General features: G+C 39.4%; 2 protein-coding genes across 2 annotated transcripts in view; one reads left to right on the forward strand and one right to left on the reverse strand.

Moving 5' to 3' along the window:
* The first annotated feature begins 6,201 nt into the window (after positions 1-6,201).
* Positions 6,202-10,582, forward strand: CUNH18orf21 (chromosome unknown C18orf21 homolog). Its single transcript, XM_057423086.1, has 3 exons — positions 6,202-6,573; positions 9,750-9,958; positions 10,378-10,582. Exons 1-3 carry the CDS (start codon positions 6,460-6,462, stop codon positions 10,541-10,543), a joined length of 489 nt encoding a protein of 162 aa, XP_057279069.1. The 5' UTR covers positions 6,202-6,459; the 3' UTR covers positions 10,544-10,582.
* A 6,137-nt stretch (positions 10,583-16,719) lies between these two features.
* Positions 16,720-19,403, reverse strand: part of RPRD1A (regulation of nuclear pre-mRNA domain containing 1A) — a 39,021-nt gene continuing 36,337 nt past the window's right edge. Inside the window, exon 7 of the mRNA XM_057423002.1 lies at positions 16,720-17,838. Coding sequence (XP_057278985.1) covers positions 17,689-17,838 — 150 coding nt within the window. The 3' untranslated portion in view covers positions 16,720-17,688. The remainder of the gene's footprint in view (positions 17,839-19,403) is intronic.

Consider the following 19,403-nt stretch of genomic DNA (forward strand, 5'->3'; position numbering starts at 1 on the left):
CTCTGCCACACTCCAGGCCAGAAAAGGCTAGGAATGCTGCACATTCAGCTTCAGTGAGGGAGAAAATGCTCCATATCATTCATTCATTAGCAGTCCCCTCCAAGTTAATTACAGGACAGCTGCTGAAGAGGGTTCCACCTCATCTTTGGGCTGGGAAAGCAAGGCCTCCAGGGCAGGGCCTGGAATATACAGCAAAGAACAACAGGGTGGGGGAACCTTGTGAGTTCGAGATCGAAGTGAAACCCAGATGACTCATCAGAAAGTGAATGTTCCTATTTTGGCAAGAGGCTGAAACAGCAGCCCTGGGTTGCACTGCAGCACAGCAATAAATGACCCTGAGCGCCTGGGACAAACTCCTGTGCACACTGATATTCCTAACAGTAGGGGTTATTTCACATCTCCTTAAGCCAGAGGTTTACATGACAATTAACACATTATTAACAGCATCTTTTTCACAGGTGGAACTTTGGCTTGAGATTTGAACCTTTTCTCTTTGTTTCATGAGTGAAAAAGAAAGAATAGCTTCCTATAACTCAAGTTGAGAAGGACTCATATGCAGCACTGGCATAGGAGTAGACTGGTCTATGTACTGAGGAACACTGCAACCAGACGATGGCTTTTCCCAGAATGTCTATGCAAGGAGGGCATCCTGTACAACGTCTGCAGCCTGCCATTCAAAACCTAGCCCTCAGCACAGGAAAGATGCCAGGCTGGCCACTTCATAAGGTGACCATAAAAGGCCTATGGTACCACAAAGTCACACAGAGGCAGAGCAAAACCCAGACCTGAACAAGCAGTAGCTCCGATTTCTCAGCTCCAGCCTCTGACCTGTGTGGTTCCCCGCTACAAAAATCCTTTTTTTATATCTGTAGAGAGATAATCTGTGAGGAAACAATTTAACAAACATGAAAAAGCAATCATGCTAATTTCACTGAAAATAGGCATCAGCTGTAAGAGAATGTTTACTGCCCTAGAGCTTCACATTTGAGATAAAGAACTAATAATTTCTACCAGAAATTACTTTAAAGAGGAGTTGGTACTCAAGTATGGATTTCCTTAAACTGCAGGCATGTTTCTGAGGGTTTTGCTCAATACCACCTTTAATTTCTATTACATTTTGAAAGAATTGATTTGTGGGTATACAAGATTTAGAGCACTTGAAATGGAAAGAAAGGAAGAAAATATTGGAGACTGGAACTAGAACTTCTAGCTTTCAAGCTCAGGGGGGTTCTTATATTCATTGAGTCCCTTCTCTGTCAGATGGATGTTGCTAACGCATGGAAAATGGTGACATGCTTTATATATATATTATCTTTCACTTTCCTGAGGTACATACTGCAAGGAAGTTGCGTTCTAAACAATGTCTAAACAATCATCATATTAATCTTTCATATATTTGGGCACTTGAAGCACAGAAAATTCAATGTGTAGTGGTCTTATCTATCATACCACTTACAAAATAAAACCAGGCTCAAGAGGAACGCTAGATAACTTTCCCTTCAATTAGCTTTTCAAAGCTTTGTATTTTTTAGAATATGATTTATTCCTTTTATTTATCAGCCTGCCTTGTTTCAGATGGGTACTGTCTGACTGACCTCTAGATATCCTTGCACTTTCTCTGTGATATCCCCTGAATGTCAATGCTTCAATTCTTCATCTTTTATTTCCCAAACGTTTCTTATTGGTCACCTCTGGTACTGGTGACAGCTGAAGTGGAAGTTTATCCTCTGATAATCTGTACTGCTTTAATGGTTCCCAGCATCCTGAGGATATTTTCTAAGTGTTATGGTGACACCAGCTGAAATCTTGGCAATAGAAAAGTGTTTCATATGCTTATTTCCTAACTTAGTCTCTTGGGTTTTTTTTCTGCTTTCCCAGCCCTCTGTCAACCCCTTGATTTCTGTGGCTTAACTCCTTTTGTTATTGCTATATTCTTTGTTATCACTTCTCAGTATCTCTCTGATAATAAAGCCTTTGAAGAATCTCGGGGCATTCCCACCATGCATCCAAAATCTCTTAATAAATTTCTGCAAACCTCCAAGTCACATTTGTCTAACAGCTTAGCAAAAATCCCCGTCTAAGAAAGGAACAACACTAGCCACATCTTCTTTATATATTTATCTGTAGAGTCTCAAAGCTATAGCACATAAACCTTCTAAAATGATAAGCATGTTTCAAACAGTTCCAATATAAAATATTACACATAACCCAACTCACTAGCTTTAGCCTGTCTCCAAAATAACATATGCTTAGAAATGCTTATCCTTGTAGCATCACTATCCTCTTTCTGGTCTTTTTATTTTTTTCTTTTTTCCCCAGGATAAAATTAGTCTTGCACCAGCATGCCTGAAAAAGCAGAATTCTCATATAATTTCAATCACTTGCTCAGTTTGCTCATGACTTTCCTACAGCTGACTGACATCTATTATCTCATCTGAAAGAGAAGCTGTGAGTTTGCTCACCTCATTCACCTGCAGGATCTTTGAAATGCCTCCTCTTCTGTTCCTCCCAAAGAGTGCCTTCCCGCATCTCCCAGTCCATTCCCGAGCCCACTGAATATGCAGTCATCAGTAAGTTCTGGCTAAGTTATCCTGCATAACTCCAAAGAAAACAGGAGAGAGTCGTGGATGCTGCAGAAGGTTGTCTTTGCTCTCCTTCAAAATTTTGTGTTGGTGGTCTGTCACAGTCAGGTCTCCAGTAGTAAACTGAACAACCTATCCTCCTGGCTCTTCTTTTCTTCTTTTTCTTTTCTGTAAACACATAATCCGTGCTTCAAATCCTTTAGGTACCACAAACTGTATTTCTCTATTGCCCTCTACTGACTGCCTGCTAACACCGCCTTCCCGGAGAACTGGCGAGCAACAAATAACACAGTATGCTTTCCTCCACCGCCCGCCCTCAAATCAATTATGATACACGATGACCAAAAGTCAACACAAATCATTCTATTTTTTCCTTTGTTACAAAACACCAGGCAAGATTTACGGCTTGTTGGCTAGCCGTGGTAGCTACAAAACACTAAGCAACAGAAGCAGGAAGCAGCTAGTAACACGGGTCTGCTAATGTGTTTTTTTTGTGAATAAAAGCCAGGAAAAAGTAGAGATGAACACATTCTGCCTTGAAATGTGGGCGAACTCACCCCACCACTGTCGTAAATACTGTACCAGGAAGCTGAGGACTATCTGGTTTTAAAGGACTGGCCCTGCCAGCACTGGATGCACAGAAATACTGACTTTTGATGGGAGTTCTGCAGAAGGGGGCTCGCACAGAGCCATGAATCAGTGACCACGGTTTCTTGTTCATTTTCCCTTTGTCTCTAGAGTTTTATGTGCTTTGTATATTCAGCACCACACTTAAAATGAGAAACACGGCTCCTGCCTTTCCTGTCTTATGAGACAGGTACCAGGACAACACACATGACATGCTGTATACAAATGGCACTGAGAGGTGGTGTGTGCACTGCTTGCTGGACAAAAATAATCTATAATGCACAGAGAAACCAGTGAACTAACATAAAGAATTGCCCAGCATAATTCCAGGAACAGAAGAATAAAAAAATGCATAAGCATTCAGAGAGACTGGAAGAGACTGGGGGGGAAAGAAAACCGGGGGGGGGGGGGGGGGAATAAAACCGCATCCTTTACCTTCTATTAGTTACTGCTTAATTAGCATGGTACAGTGCTTGTTAACCAAGTCACTCTGGCACTTGCTCTCACAAAAAGTAAGTTATCCCAAGGTGCTGGTGCAAGTGCTGTGGCCCACCTGCACCACCCCTAGGGGCAGGGAGAGGTCAGGTCCCAGCTCTAAACAATACTAAAATCCCCAGCATGTTTTTCTTTTGCTGGGAGAGTACCTGGCACTATCCTGCCTCAGCATTCCTCCGACTCTACAACCAACTCTCCTATGGGGAAAACATAGTTAAGAAATGATAGAAACAGGCCCACCCACCCCCCCCCAAAAAAGTGTTGAAATTACTGTCGCTTACTTGTATGCAAAAAGCACACCTGTTTTTTTCCCCACCACTATTAGTAAATGGGAATCTCTCTTTTGCCAAAATTCTGCTGACCGATAAACACTGGTTGTGTTTTAAATAGCTGTTAAGTGCCATCCCTGCTCTCCCACTGAGGAAAGGCAGAGTTCATACAAACCCCATCACCAACAACGCCAGCAACCTGGCAACAAAAAATGTGATGTTGGAGGGACCCTTGGAAAACTCATTTTTAGTTCAAAAATAAAGTCAGCAGAGGCCCTAATTGTAGCTATTATGAACATTTCATTAATAAGCCCAGATTTACTGACTGCACTGTAATGCTCTCTTATTAAAGGAAGTCCAGAGATTCAGTTCTTCTCATGCTTTTCTACTCCTGATGCCCTCAGCTACTCCATGTTAGAAAATAAGAAATAATTATATTTATTCAAATTCCTTGATGGAATATTGAAGCCTGCTCAGATGAATACCTCTCCTAAATGAGCACCATTACCAACAGATCAAAGAAGAAGAATGTCTAGCAAATGAATGGGGCCGAGGGAATTAATAAAACACACATCAAACGTTGAAAAGCTGAGGGTGTTTTTTCTTTTTAATAGTAGCACATATCCAGAATAATAAAGCAAAGCATTGATACTGTAAAAGTCGGTAAATAACACTCTCTCAGACTTGTGTTCAAATCTTAGAAAGCAGGCATTCTTTATTGCAGCACTTGGAGACACAGGGGATCCTTCCACCAAACTGCCTGGGGTTCTCAGAAGCAGGCATTATACAACAATAATACACACATATTCATAAAATTTCCCCTAAAAGTTATATATCTATATATATATATTTAAATTTCTTGAAACTCATGGATAACGTCTCTCTTTTACCAATGTTTTACCAGTTTGCTCAACAGGGCCAAGGCCGACGCCTTTCTATTTTACTTTGTTTACAGGGACACCTAGTCTACTCCTGCTAAACAGCACCATGTGTAGGAGACAGCTCAGTTCATTGCCTGTCATGCTTAGCACAGTGCGTAAAGATTAACCCTTTATGGTCCAAGCAAGTCGGGTATTATTATGGAGTTGCCAAAATTCATCAGAGGGCACCTAAATAGAGCAGATCACTGAAGTTCGGCACTTTTGACCATCGAGCGGGGTTCCGGAGCTGCGGGATGGGGTTTTTCACAACTCCTGACAAGACATCCAATTTTTTACCCTGAGGTGAAAGTTTTCTTTCCGACAGAAAAAAAAAAACAAATAACTTTCACCACCTGAAGACACGAGCGGCTCAGCAACACGGGAACCGTTTCCCATAGGGCGCCAAGCGGCGAGGGAACGAGGCTGGAGGGGGTGGGAACAGAGGTAACCGGTGACGCATGTGGGTAGTCCCGCCCCGTGTCCTCGCGCCTGCCGTGGCGCGCCGCCGCGTGGCCGCTGACCGTGACGTGACGCGGCGCGTGGTGACGCTGTGCCTTGCCTTCTCCCGCGCAGGTGGACGCTCCACAAGTCTCGAGGCGAGTGAGGGGTCCGGCCGCAGCGGAGGAGAGAGAGGGGCTGCCCGGCTGTGCCGCGGCGGGACAGCGCGGTCTGCAGAGAGCAGGCTTTCCTTTCTTCTTCATCTCCCCCTTCCCCCTGCCCCAGCATGCGCTTCGGGGCTGCCGGTGGGAATGGCAGGTGTCCTGGTGATACCTTCTAGGTTGGGAGAGGGATACTCGAGTACAGACAGCTCTGGCGGCAGAAAGTAGTAAGGTAGATGAGGAGCGTGCCTCCTATTATTAGATGTAAGGAAGAAGTTCTTTGCAGTGAGGGTGGCGAGGCACTGGAACGGGTTGCCCAAAGAAGTGGTAAATGCGCCATCACTGGCAGAGTTCAAGGATAGGTTGGACAGAGCCTTGGGCGTCATGGTCTAGTGGAAGGTGTCACTGTCCATGGAACTAGATGATCTTAAGGTGCTTTCCAGCCCTAACTATTCTATGATTCTGTTAGGTCTGAAATTTATCCCAGAGTGTTTCTCCACCCCAGGCTGAGATGCTGTCCTTTTCTTGCCCTTAGGCAGACAACTTTATGAGGCTTTGGTGTCGCTGATTTGGCAGGAGAGTGTGCCTGCGTGGAGCTCCTTGCAGATTTGTGAGCCTTTGTCAGGAATGATTTTTAGGAAGGAATTGCATCTTTTCTCAGGAAAATTGGCAATTGCATACTGTGTAAATTGAGGATGACGACTTGTGCTCAGCTGAGCGCATACTGGTGCATATACTGGTGCTCTTGCATTCTAGTTGTACCTGAAACGTAAAATCATATCAACCTAGAGAATGTTAAAATAGGAATATACCATTTTAGTGTTTGCCTGTAAACCATAATTATTTCATGTAAATTTAAGTCTACCTTTATTAATCCATAGGTAAGGAACATGGATTAGAAAGGGTATGTCCTTACTGCTTCCAGTTCCTGCTTCCTGATAGCCACCGGGTGCGTCTCAAACCGAAGATGAAAGCGACCCCACAGATAGAGAAGATTCTGAAACGAGAGGCAAAGAACCACAAACTTAATATGAAACAGACAAAGCTTCTGAAAAAGTACAGGGAGTCAAGAAGTATTCTGGTAAGGCTATTTACTTGGTGCTGCCAAATACCTGATATTTTCCTGAAACCTGAAGTTTCAGAAACCCTGAAATCCTTCTCTTAGAAAATGAGTGCACACCTACACATCTCTCTCTTTTTTTTCAGGAGCATGTAACTCTTCCTTTCTTTTGGGACAACTTCACAATCAAAATTCTTAGACTCTCCCCCCCTACAATAGAGAGATCATGAGTACAGTGACAAGAACAGTAAGCTTCCCCTCCCCACAAAACCAGGCCAATCCCACATATCAGAGAAGCTGCACAAACAGTTCTGCCTGCCCTGTGGTCTCTTTAGAGCAGCGTGGAGAGTCTGCAGATATGTAACATCTTGCTGAAAATTAAGTAATATTTTCCTGCCAGGAAGCTTTTGGCTTCCACCATCAGCATAACTGCAAAAAATGGCAGAAGTTCCAGGTTTTTGCCTGTTGCTTTTTTTTTTTTCTATTAATTCTATTAAATTTCTATGAATTTTCAACTCTGCAAGATGCAGAGCCTTAATACAGCAAATGTACATCCTAAAATCCATTAGAATCTTTAGAAGTCCATTGCTTTGAATACCCCAAAACATACCTAAGAAGAAAAACATGACTGAATTCAGGCTGGTTTTGCCAATAGGCATAGCTTGACCATTTATTGCCTTTGTTTCAGCTCTAAAGGGCTTGAGTGACTCATAGATTGTAATTTTTTTCCCCAGTTTTATCAGTAAAAATACTTCGGCTCAATGAGCTTTACTTCACTTATTTCAGTAGACTGACACAGCTACAGCAGATTATTGTTACCTTCTGTACAAGCTGAGTTTTTTACATTTGTCTGACTATTACTGTTTATAGGAAGTCTTTCAAAACCAAACCACGCAGGTAATTTAAACAAGTTAATGTTGCTCCTGAGGTTTCAGTTCTTCCACCTAAAATCACTCCAGAATATAAGATTTAATTACTGTTTTTCATACTAACTACTACTATTTGAAGAATAATAGTATACATTTAATCTAGTATTAAATCTCCATGCACTACTATTAAAACGGGTTATATGAACGCATGTTTTGAGAAATGGGACAGCGCTGTATTGTGCCTGGCAGTTGCTGGCTGGCACACTTGGCATTTTCTCAGATGAGAGTCTGCTGGTTTGGGGAGTAAAAGCTGTGGAACCCAGAATTATTAGAGTCAATAACATAAAAATAAACTGGGGAAATATCACAGAGGTTCTGAGCTGTCGGGGCTGAATAAGGTGCTCCAGAAAGGTGCCTTTGCTACTGCTCTCTCCAAATTATAGATCATAGTTGAGCAGCAGAAAGGGCATCTGAGAAGCTGGAATCTTTGCTTTATTTTTCTGGCATCACAAACGTTTAGCATACGTTAAAAATTGTCTCTTTAGACAACTGATGGACATTGTCCTGTGGAATTACAGTAGGTTGTTAGATTTATTCTGTAGCTGGAGAAGTTTGTAGGACACACTGAGCATTGATGTGAGTAGTTTAAAATTCAGTTTTAAATAGATCCTGTTTAATCTCTGGTTAATGCTCTAATCTTGGCATGTAATTACAGTTTGCTAAACTTGGGTTTTGCTCGGTTCTGCTTGCGTTTACATTGTGGGTTATGATTTAAGTATTTATGGTTTTAAGTATTTAAAACGCTATCAGCAACTGGCAGCTTTCAAAACTAGCAGTGATGTAGATCCCTATAATCAAATACCTGAGGCTTGCAAAAATGAAAATCTGGAGTGTGGCCAAAAACTTAAACCTAGCAACAGTGTGACAGATTGTGCCTCTGATACCTTTCTTAGCAAGTAGAACTTGATTTGAGAATAATTCTGCCATGAAAAGTCATATAACAAAGGATCTACTTCAGAGCTGTTAAAAATTGTTGGAGGTAACTGCATATGCAGTTCAGGGAATGGAAACTAGCGGGACAGTGCTATGATTAGTTCATTAATTCCTGCATTATAAGGTGTTCGCCTCCATTTATATTCTGTGGGGTGCTAAATCATCATGTGATGCTGTTTTGTTTGTTTTTTCCCATCTGAATTTCATTTAGAACTGAAAAATACATCAATACCTGAGCTGTATAAGTTAACGATCTTTCTCTTTTTCGGTTTGTTAGGCTGACAAAATAACACCTAGAGACAGTCGCAACACAACTGAAAACATTTAATTTTGGAATTTTTAGATGTAATTCTTTCTAAGCAATCTGGATTTAGGGAAATATGCACACTGAAATGAGTGATTTGGTATAGATGTTTTCAGAACTGCTTAGACATTTTTTTGATGTTCTTTGAAATACGTTAATTTAACCAGAAACACCACGTAACTGTGTTTTTCAGTCAGTGTAATTGCGTGCCTCAGAAAGTTGTCTCACAATATTACTCTCATGTCTCCTTATAAGAGTAGTTGCCATGGCAGTAATAGATGTTAGGAATATCTGATGGTCTCTGTGGCTGTCTGACATTATCTGTTCTGATGCACCTCTGCAGTTTACTGTGCTGCTCGAAGTCCCCTGCAGCCTAGAAGTAAACAGAAGAGAAGAGAAAGTGCCCTTTGTTTAGAACCTTTGTTGTAGCAAGTATTTTTTCACTGCAAACAGAAGGGGACTCAGAATGTAACTCAGAGTTATTTGTTCACTAAGATTTGTTGCTATTAGTTGTGGATGACTGGTTTTGAGAGTTTGGTAATTTAAGTATTTTATCTTAAGACTCCCTGGCAAGTGTGTAATATAACTTCATCAGTGGTAGAATACGTTAATGAATTTAGATCACACTGGATGTCACGGGTTTTTAGAAAAATATGAATACTAATGTATATTTAAGATACCCTCTATCCAGTTCAGGTGCTGTTTAATCTTTCTGTTGTGACAGGATTATTTTCTGTATTTCACTGTACAATGTTCCATTCAGAGGCATGGGTCTCCTGACATTAGTTGCTAGGGAATTGGAGTCATTTCTAGATAAGCCCATAGGATGTGTTTGACTTACAAAGCCTGAATGAAAATGCTAGGTGTAGAGTATGTGTTGCTTTTTAATAGCTCATGTTTCACTCAAGCTAATATTTAATTTGTATCATGATATTTGGAGAATAGTTTGGGTAATTCTCACAATGGCTTTGTAACATAAAAGGTGGAAAGGCTGAAAGAACTAGTTGATACTTCCTTTCTTCTCTCCATAGCTGGTTACTTGCAAATCATGCAACAAAACAACAAGGCATTATGGTAAAAGCAGGGATTTTCTGGCTACCATGACGCAAAATTCTGGCACTCCAAGTACTAAATCTACCCTGAGGACACCAGGTGTAAAAACTCAGTCTGCAAACAAAGTGACACCTGTAAACTGCAGTAGGTTGGGATCTAAAGGGAACAGTCCGTCATCATTTCCCAGGTACCTGTTTCTCTCCTATTTAAAGGGGTGTTTTGCTGAGTAGAGTGTGTTAGTTATGTCTTGTGGGAATGAGTGTCATGTACTGATTTCAGATCAGTCACTTAATAAACTTTAAATTGATAGCTATTTTTCTTCAGTGGTCTGATTAAGGAGATCAGTTTTAGCTTTCCGACCTTTAAAATCAAAGATTCTAATGAAAAGCGACTGTGCAAGGAATGTGTAATTCTGGTTTTGGCATGAATGTGAAATGTCTGGCTTAAAATTGGCATTAAAAATTTATGCTTCTGATTGCTGACTTTCCCATGAAAATACACTACTTAGGTTCAGGTTTTTTAAAATTATATATGTGCACTTTCATAGTTACTTTATGCTAATTCTCATTCCTCATCTTTAAAACATTTGAGTCTTCTGTTTTTCAGAACACGTGTATCTGGACGGGCAGCAACCAGCTCTGCTTCCAGCTCTGCTTCCAGGACTCCCCGAAACTCCAAATTTCACTTTTCTAAACTGAAACGGATGCTTGAGCTAGAAGAAAAAGACAAAAGCCAGAAGGCAGATTTGAAAACCTTCTTGACTTTACTTTAGTTACAAGTTATTTCAAAGTAATAAAAATTACAGCAATAACATTGTTTCAGTTTTAGTAAATCAACAAAGTGATCTCTTTACAACCCAAGCTAACAGCATGTACCCCGAGAAAGGGTAGGGCATGTGTTTTAAAAGCAAGCTCTCTCTGAGAGGACTGGTTGTCTGCGAGAAGGAGGTGAGAAATCAGCCAGTCTGATACACTTGGGAATCTTGAACATGTTTTGCAATCTCTAATGGCCCAAGAATTGAAAGCCAGGATCTGTCATTTGAGGAAACTGGCAATATTGGATCCGTCAGAACCAGCACATCAGTTGCCAGACTTGAAAGTAGTTTGGGGCTGTGGAGGCTGCAGTTTGCTCCACCTCACTTTCCCCCTGTTTTTGAGGTAATGCATCACAGCAGAATTTAGAAGACCTCATCCCTGCTTTGGATGTTTAAGTAAAACAACACTTTCACTGGCACTTTCTGCAGGTACAATATTTTCAAGGGTCTAACGTAGTGTCCTGTAGTGTTGCTGTCTTTAATTTACCTGTGGTAATTTAAGCGCAGCCTTTAACACAGCCTTTACAAAGGTTCCAAAATAATTTACACTTTAAAACAGCACTCATACAGAGAGCACTAAACCAGTGTATCACCAGATTAAGTTTCTCCATTTTCTTAAGGGTTTTCCCTGTGATTTGGACTGCAGATCACGATAGTGCAGAACTTGTAAAACAACACCCTAACGTGGGATGTTGTCAATGCTGACTGACTGCTCCATGGTAGGCTGCTATCAGCACCCTCATGTGAAACTGATACGAGAGTGGCACAGTCAAAAAACAGACGGGATGCTTCCTTTCCAGTTACTCTGGTGCTACCAAAATGGGTCCTTTCTGTCTTGTTCAGAAATGAGTTGAGGAGAGAACCTTTCTTAAATGTAAGAGTTGCTTCCTTCCTGGCCTTCAATCTGGACAAGCAGGTTTGCCATGAACAGTAGTGATCTCATTGCACCCAAGTATTTTGATGCGAATAGATGATTGTCAAGGTTAAACTAGTCTCCACTGCCAGATTTTACACTTTCAGTTCGGCACAAAGGTGAGAAAGGAGAGTAGAAATTCACCATTCAGGACTGAATTTATAGCCTGTAGTCTGCAGTGACGGTTCTGCAAATGGTCATTCAGATTTCCCCTCTGAAAACAGAATCAGTAAAAAAAAAAAAGAAAAAAATTTTTGTGTTCTAATGAATAGTCCCTTTAAGTGTATTCAGACTCAATGAACACTGCTTACAAAATAGGGCCAGCAAATTAAGACTTGTCAGACTTGAAAGCAATCCAGGGCAGTGGAGAAGAGTTTGCTGCAAATTCTACTTAGAGTCTCAAAGATTGGCATGTAACCTTTTTGTATCTCCTGTACACTTGCACAATAACTTTGAAAGGTTCACTGTCATTGCTTCTTGCATACGTGTAGAATCAAAATAACACATTTGATCAACATACAGACCTTAAGAGTTACGCCTTTTCCAATGTAGAACTTGGCATTAATTCTCCTGTTGTTGCTGTGTTTATGATGCGGTCTTCTGGAAAAACACTTCAATCATCTTGTTGATGGAAAATACGGACTATACAGAAGTATTTGAAAAACAAGTTTTGCAATAAGTTTTCCTATTAGAAGTACACACATTACTGCTGTGCTTCCTGTGAGGTTTACATGAAACCAGCATGAGCATCTGCTGTGTTTTAAGGTGGCCCAACATTACTGTGTTAGCTCAAATGAAGAGTATGCTTTTTAAGCAGATCTCTCAATTGTCCATGTTTACTGTGCTTTTTATGCAATACCAACTGGCCTCAGAGTACGTGAGTGACATTCCTTTTGGTGAAAACTACAGCTAATGGATAAAAAACATGATCTGGGACACAACCAGTGTGCTGCGGATGCTAATGGGCACCATCTATCCATAGGACCACAGGAGAGCTCCTCTGAGGTACACAGCTCCAAAAAAAAAAGCGTATTGTGGATGGCAGGCACTGAGCTTCTGGCATTCTGCACTCCAGGTGTACTACCATTATAAAGCACTATTTGTTAATGTAGACAGAGTCTTGTCATGCTCCAAGCGACATCTTTTTCTTTGGAATTACCAGAGTTGTCAGACATGTCTAGATATGTTGTTGTAAGGGATCTTGCTATCAGACTATTGCAAGCTAGCAGACTTCATTGTGAAAACAGGGGCAGGGGAGGGCAAGGGGGGATTCATTCAGTAAGTGCCATTCCTTGTTTACAAGTGTGCTTCAAAATGTTGGGCAGAAGTAGTGTTGGTATTTTCTGTCTGAAGTGCTTTTGTGTTATTCCTAAGCCTCTAATGCAGTCTTCGTTACTAGACTTTCACAGAATCAATGTATTGAAAGACATGTATAGAGATACACACATATATAGGTATCTATGTATATACATACCTATATATGATGTGTATAGATTTATACATACACACACACCAGATGCATGTATGTACACATATATACCCTACATATACCCATGTGACAAATTCTTCCCTTCAGAATGCATCACATCCCTGTACTCACTGAAACAGTGAAAGGTTAATTGTTGGCTGCCACTGGCTATGGCTGAGCCTCCCCACCAAACCTCTGCCATGCAGCATTACTGGTTTGTGGTTGAAGAGCTGGAAGGACAGCTCTAGGGAAAGGAAATGGTCTCACTGATCTCGATGAGGCCAGAATTTCACCCAGACTTTGAGTTGTTTGCAATAAACAATGATTTCAAAGATGTTTTTACAACAACATTTTATTCTATTAAATACGAAAGAGCGTACATACAGGTGTTATTCTGAGGACATAAATTACACAAGTATTACACATTCTGTCAGAAAAGCACAATAATGAAACATCTTTACATTTCAAACTTTTCTTGTTAGCTTTTAACAAATGAGTATTTCTGTTGCAAACAAGTAACGAGTGCTATTGAACTTTTGCAAATTCCCACAAAAACATCATGCTCAGTAGGATACTTTAAATACTGTAAAGATGAAATCAGAATTAGATTTCTAAATAACAAGATGGAAGAGATTTACTACTTAATCAAGATAAATGACACACTGAAATAGAAGCCGAGACAAAATTGGTCATTCATTAAAAAAAATTCCACTTCAGACACTACATTTGAGTCTGCTTCCTCTACTTGCAGGAATAGCTACTGTGATTATATGCATGAGTAATGAGCAGAACTGGCCTAAATATTTAGAAATGTCAGTCAAATTTTAGACATGCTGGTTTTCTAGTTCACTATGTTTTCCACCGAAAAAAAAAACCCACACCTATGAGTCTGTTCACTTACATTTCAAAAGGTTGAAATCCAACCCTTCTGCAGAGGGCCAGTTGAGCCTATGGATGACTTCCATGTCTTCCATGGTCATCTGCATCCTATGTCTGTATTTTGAGTCACCACATGAAGTACCAGACTGAGTTACCACTGACTCGTGAGAGCAGTATTAGTCTGCAGAAGTCCTAATGCACTGTCTTTTTAAACTCCAGGTAAACGGGAATGTAATTTTACCACAATGAAAGCTCTCTATTTGACATTCAGAAGACCACTCAGATAAAATACAATAGGCATGTAGCTTGGGCTGTGCTGCTATGGCTTTATGGAGGTGTTTTGAAATATTAATACAAACATTAACAGAGTGAAACAGACAAGCTAATGTTCCTGCAGGCTGGAGTTTAATTTTCAAATGAAACACCACTTCTAAGCACGGTAATTTTTGTAACTAAGGACTTCACATTTATTTTTAAAACCACAGGAGTGGGGTAATGTTCCTGATATCTTTCAAAACATTCTGCAAAAACACAGTTTAAGCCTGCAAACACTAGAATATACAAGCAGTCCCAGGGACCTCCAATGTAAGCATTCTTGTATAGTAAAGAGCTGCAGGAATCTGCTTTTTTTTTCAGAGAATGCTCAATAAAAGTGCAATACAGTGAAGCAAATAATCTCATTATTATGCTTTTATTATTAGATGAAAAAATGTTCAGATATTTTACAATTGTGCCTTTTGTAAAGTGGGCATTCTGGTTTGTCAGACCAAGTTAGAAGAGACAGGCAGGGAACCCTCACATTCTCTTTCCCAGGGTGGTAACGCCCCAGAGCAGTACTATTGTGCTGCCCGGTTTCACACTGTTACTTCTGTTTTGACAAAAGTTGACATTTGTTTTGCTTTTCATTTCCACCCAAGCATGTTCCCCTTTTCAGCTCCTAGGCACCCCTCCTTTCCCCACCCAGCCTCTTTTCTTCCTGAGACATCAGAAGTACGAACATTAAGCTTTAGAACCTGAGAATTTGGAGGTATTTTTTTGACACTACAGGGCTGCATTTGTATCGTACCATGTTATCTCTTGCTATACTATTACAGTTACAATATAAATCTTCTAACTAGTTGATACCTGATGCCTTTCTCATATAAATAAAAAACAATGTACCATTTAGCCACTCATATATGACACTTGGTGTAAGAGTGACCTTTATCTTCCACAAGTCCTCTTTTCCAAACAAATGGTGAGGGATCATTTCCAAAATCCCAGCTATGAAATACTCCTTGAAGTAAACAATTTCACAGTAAAATAAAGAAAAATATATCCAGAAAATAACACTCTCTCAAAAGTAAAACTTGTATATACATCAAGAAGTTGAGATTTTTCCTCATTCTTTTAACAGTTCTACATTATCTGTAGATAAGCAACATTATCACTAAGAGTTATGAATAGGAAAAACAAGTCTAGTGAAGTAAGTGTCATGTCTTTTTTAATACTCTTGAGAGAGCAAGGAAATTCATCATTCAACTTATTTTTAATTATGGTACCAAAAGACTGTTTAAGCTCAAATCCCTATGGTTTTGAGTATCCAAGTATACACTCTAACCAAGCCATGCCACTGCATTTATAACCCCCACTGGCTACAAATTAATCTAAGTTTTCTATGGATGGGATTCAACTGTGAACTCACTGTTTATCCTTCTTGACTTATTGCTTGTTTTATAAGTCTTAATAGATTATGCTGTTTTAAGATATATCACAAATTTGGCTCTATTCTTTAGCAAGGCTGAGGTTTAACTGCAACTGTAATGCACGTACATGTTTTTTGGAATTTATGAGCGGAATTTAATGTAACAGAACAGAAATATTTAAGAAATAAAATTGTACCCGAACATTAATTTTCTTACCAAGAATCTATGTTGAAAAGATGCTAGCATGTGTTATTTAATTTTGCACATTAGACTTAAACTGAAGCAACATTTCTATACGGTGTTGGCTCTTTTTTTCCTATGGAGTGGAAAATTGGCACTCAAAACTTAACATTCTTTGGACAGCTAGTGAGCTCTGATGAACTATTTTCAGCATTCCTACCTGTCAGTAAGAATTTTTGATGAAATCAGTATTCTACATTGCATGCTATGAATGCTAAATCAACAGCTCCTGTTTTTATCTTTTAGTGGTTTTGTCCTACTTAACTGAGGTCTATTTCACGGCAACTTCCATGAGAAAAGATAACTGGACTGAGGTGCTTATGTCAAGTGTATCTATTTTAAAGAGAAAGATTATTCTCCACTCTAGCGAATAGCCCTGCAGAAGTCAATAACAAGTGACAGATCACTATCTTCAACAATATCGCTCCAGGATTATTTTGAATTGTTTTGAGTTTTGAAGAATAGATTTTTCTAAAAAAACCCTGCTTTCATGTGAGGAGGAGTATTAAAACTTGTAAACTGTGAATTTAACTGATGCAAAATAATGCCTGCCACGTGCAAACCCATGAACAAACTGCAATCCTTAAATACACAGACGATATAATCTATATGCCAGCGGTATGGGTAGGCTTTTTAAAAAACTACTGCTCAACAATTACATGCCTAATTCTAATTGACTGAAAAAGCTAAAGTTGCTGGCAATCTGCTAGATTCCCGTCTGTATCTGTAAGTGAATTAAAAGCTGGTGCATTGTATAACAAGTATAACACAAATTCAGCTACCTGTAGATAAATACCACATTTGGGGTTTGTATAAGTACCAGCCATGCAAAAAACTTCTAAAACCAGACATTGGGCAATAATTTTCCACTGTCTGACTTTTACACACACAGGCCTGAATTGTCTCTCCTGTTCTGTGCGAAAGAAAATCAAGATCTCTCAGTCTAGAGCTGGTCAAGGTGGCGGCTGGAAGTCCACACAGGCCTCCAGGGTTTCTCAGTGAAAGATGATGTATAGTATGGCTGTATCATTGTGTTGCTGCATGTAGTACACAGCACTGTCAAATGTTAATAATGGGCATTTAACAATTGGGACAGTTTGGAGAATGACCTTTCAATTTAATTAAAGCTGTAAAATGACTTCATGTTTCTCGGATTAACCTTTTTAGAGGGAGATGAATGTTGCAGAAAGGGATTAGAGTACAAATGAATGGTCCCTCAATTTAGAAACTAAGCGGCTGTAAAAAGTTACAATTTCTAAAGCGAATTGAACTGGTCAGTCGTACAGTTTCTTATGTAGAGCTTTAAATGATACTAAAATATTGCAGTATTTTGAGTAATTTAAAGATCTGCTCAGTGTAACATGATGTATATTTTCCAATACAAAATTGGTTACAAACTATTGTTTCAAAAAACCCCACCTGACTTGTTTTGAGAGTGGGTAATTTATATGTAATGGACAATAAGATCACTTTTAACTTTCAACTAAATTGCATCAACCTTCTTGCAAACATAACCTTGTGATTTCCACATTTAACTCCCTCACTAGCAACTGAAATGTCTCAAGTTAGAAGTATGTGTTGATTATATGTTGACCTACATTAAATACAGAGTACATAAGAAAAATCTTAACAGGTTTTTTTACAGGGCACCCAACTAAAATCTTTACAAAAGATAAGATAATTATCCATTCTTCAGTGTAATAGACACAGATGCCACTTTTATAAATGTACCCTTATGTTCACTTGCCAATAAAATAGTAAACAAATCAACTTTTTAAACCATTTTTTATAAATTATTAGAGTATTTTTACTGACACTCTCCAACAATATACAAAAATACTACTACAAGAGTACCAATCAGTCAGACCTACCCCTCATTTCACAGAAAAGTAGAGGTTATGGAAGGATGTTCTTGTAATCAATCATCACTGTAGATGTCTCCTGCAAACGGTAGGTGTACGTGGCTGCCTGTGACATTGGGAAGTCGAGAGAGATCAGGCAGGTTCTGGATGCGTGACCTGAGTTCTTTCCGTACCTGGGACACTCTGGCTAGCTTCCGTTTGTACTCCTGCAATGCAGAAGAATTCAACATGAGACTTTTCTGCTAATACCGTCCCTGCTACTTACTGTACTTGATATTTTCCAAATAAAGCATTCCTTCTGAATGGTAGATGACTTAACAGCCTTTTAAAGGTGAGAACCCAGAGAAGGAGAGGCAGAGACATCAGCGCCAGCATTTTCTTGGGACCTGACTTTGAAAGTATAGCTGTGGAATTATTTTGCTTTGAATTGCAAGTATATAAATGCCAAATAAGGAAGAGAAGCCCAGTCAACACAACTACATGTGTTTCTCCATGCAACTAGTAGAATGGGATTATTCTTAAAAACTGTATTAAGAATAATAGATACACGTACTTTACTATCACTCACAGAAACTTTTTTTAACTGGGGACTTAGGATTTCACATTGTGTTGGAATACAGGTCAAACTACTCATAATTCATATATTTAATGATTATGAGGCACTCTTCACATGAAACAACATTATACATGATAAAATATTTAAGACCATAAACCAGTGCACTAGAATGTAGTTAGTGCTCACCTATTAAGAGTATGAGACATAATGAATACCAGCTTGTATAAAATGAAAAGTTATTCCAAAATGTAGGAATAGGGTACAATTTATGGAAATATTTACATTTCAAAAACTTGGAAACACACTTTTTTTGGAGAGCAGAAGAGACAGAGCATTAGCAGGCAAAGAGGCACTTCATGAAAATATACTGTAATTCACAACACATCAAATGCAGATGCTTTCTAGTGCGGCTGCAGGTTTTGCTGCAGCCTCGGAATGGCTGGAAATAACAAATATTTAACAACTCAGATAATCAGCCCATTGATAACAAAGATCTCATGACTATAACCACTTCTAAATAGTGGGGAAAAAACCCTACAACATCCTGTACAAGTGCCAAAAGTAAACGCTTGAACGTTCCAGCAAGCATAAAAAACACTTTGCACATGTCTATAAAAGGTAATAATCATGCTATTTACAAGGTCTAAACATAGGTTTAAACATTTTTCTATGCTGTTAATAGCATGGAGTAAAAAGGAAGGGTAATGAAATGACCTTTTGGTAGCAGAATCCAAAACAGTAGTACAAATGTAAAATACCAGAGGCATGATCAAGATTACTGGACAAGGTCCAACACACACAAAACCAAAGTCTGTACTTATTAGCAGCAGTGTAGCCATCTTACCAATGGCAGTAAGAGAACTACACGAAATCTTAAATTCTTAATGAAAAGGCAAGGCATAGTTTAAAAAAAAAAAAAATTAAATCTTTACATAGAAAGAGAGAAAAAGGTGCCCCTGAACGAGGATCATAAATTCCTCGATACCACTTTTGAAGTACAGTTCAGAGTCTTATGATGTACTAAACACAGTGAAAGTGCTACGGATGTCTGGGCAGCAGAACTGTGAACACCTGGTGACAGTAGACAGAGCGAAGCAGTGCTCCTGTTATGATGCAGATGACCAAAAAAGTCTTACAACAGCAAGTCGCTTGGTCTTAGGAAAACTGTCACTTGCTCACACTTGGTAGAAACCTTCTCTCTGACGCAAGTGACTT

Source organism: Pezoporus wallicus, unplaced genomic scaffold (genome assembly GCF_028554395.1).
Source record: "Pezoporus wallicus isolate ANWC-B61680 ecotype Strahan unplaced genomic scaffold, APGP_CSIRO_Pwel_v1 contig_749, whole genome shotgun sequence".
Lineage (NCBI taxonomy): Eukaryota > Metazoa > Chordata > Aves > Psittaciformes > Psittacidae > Pezoporus > Pezoporus wallicus.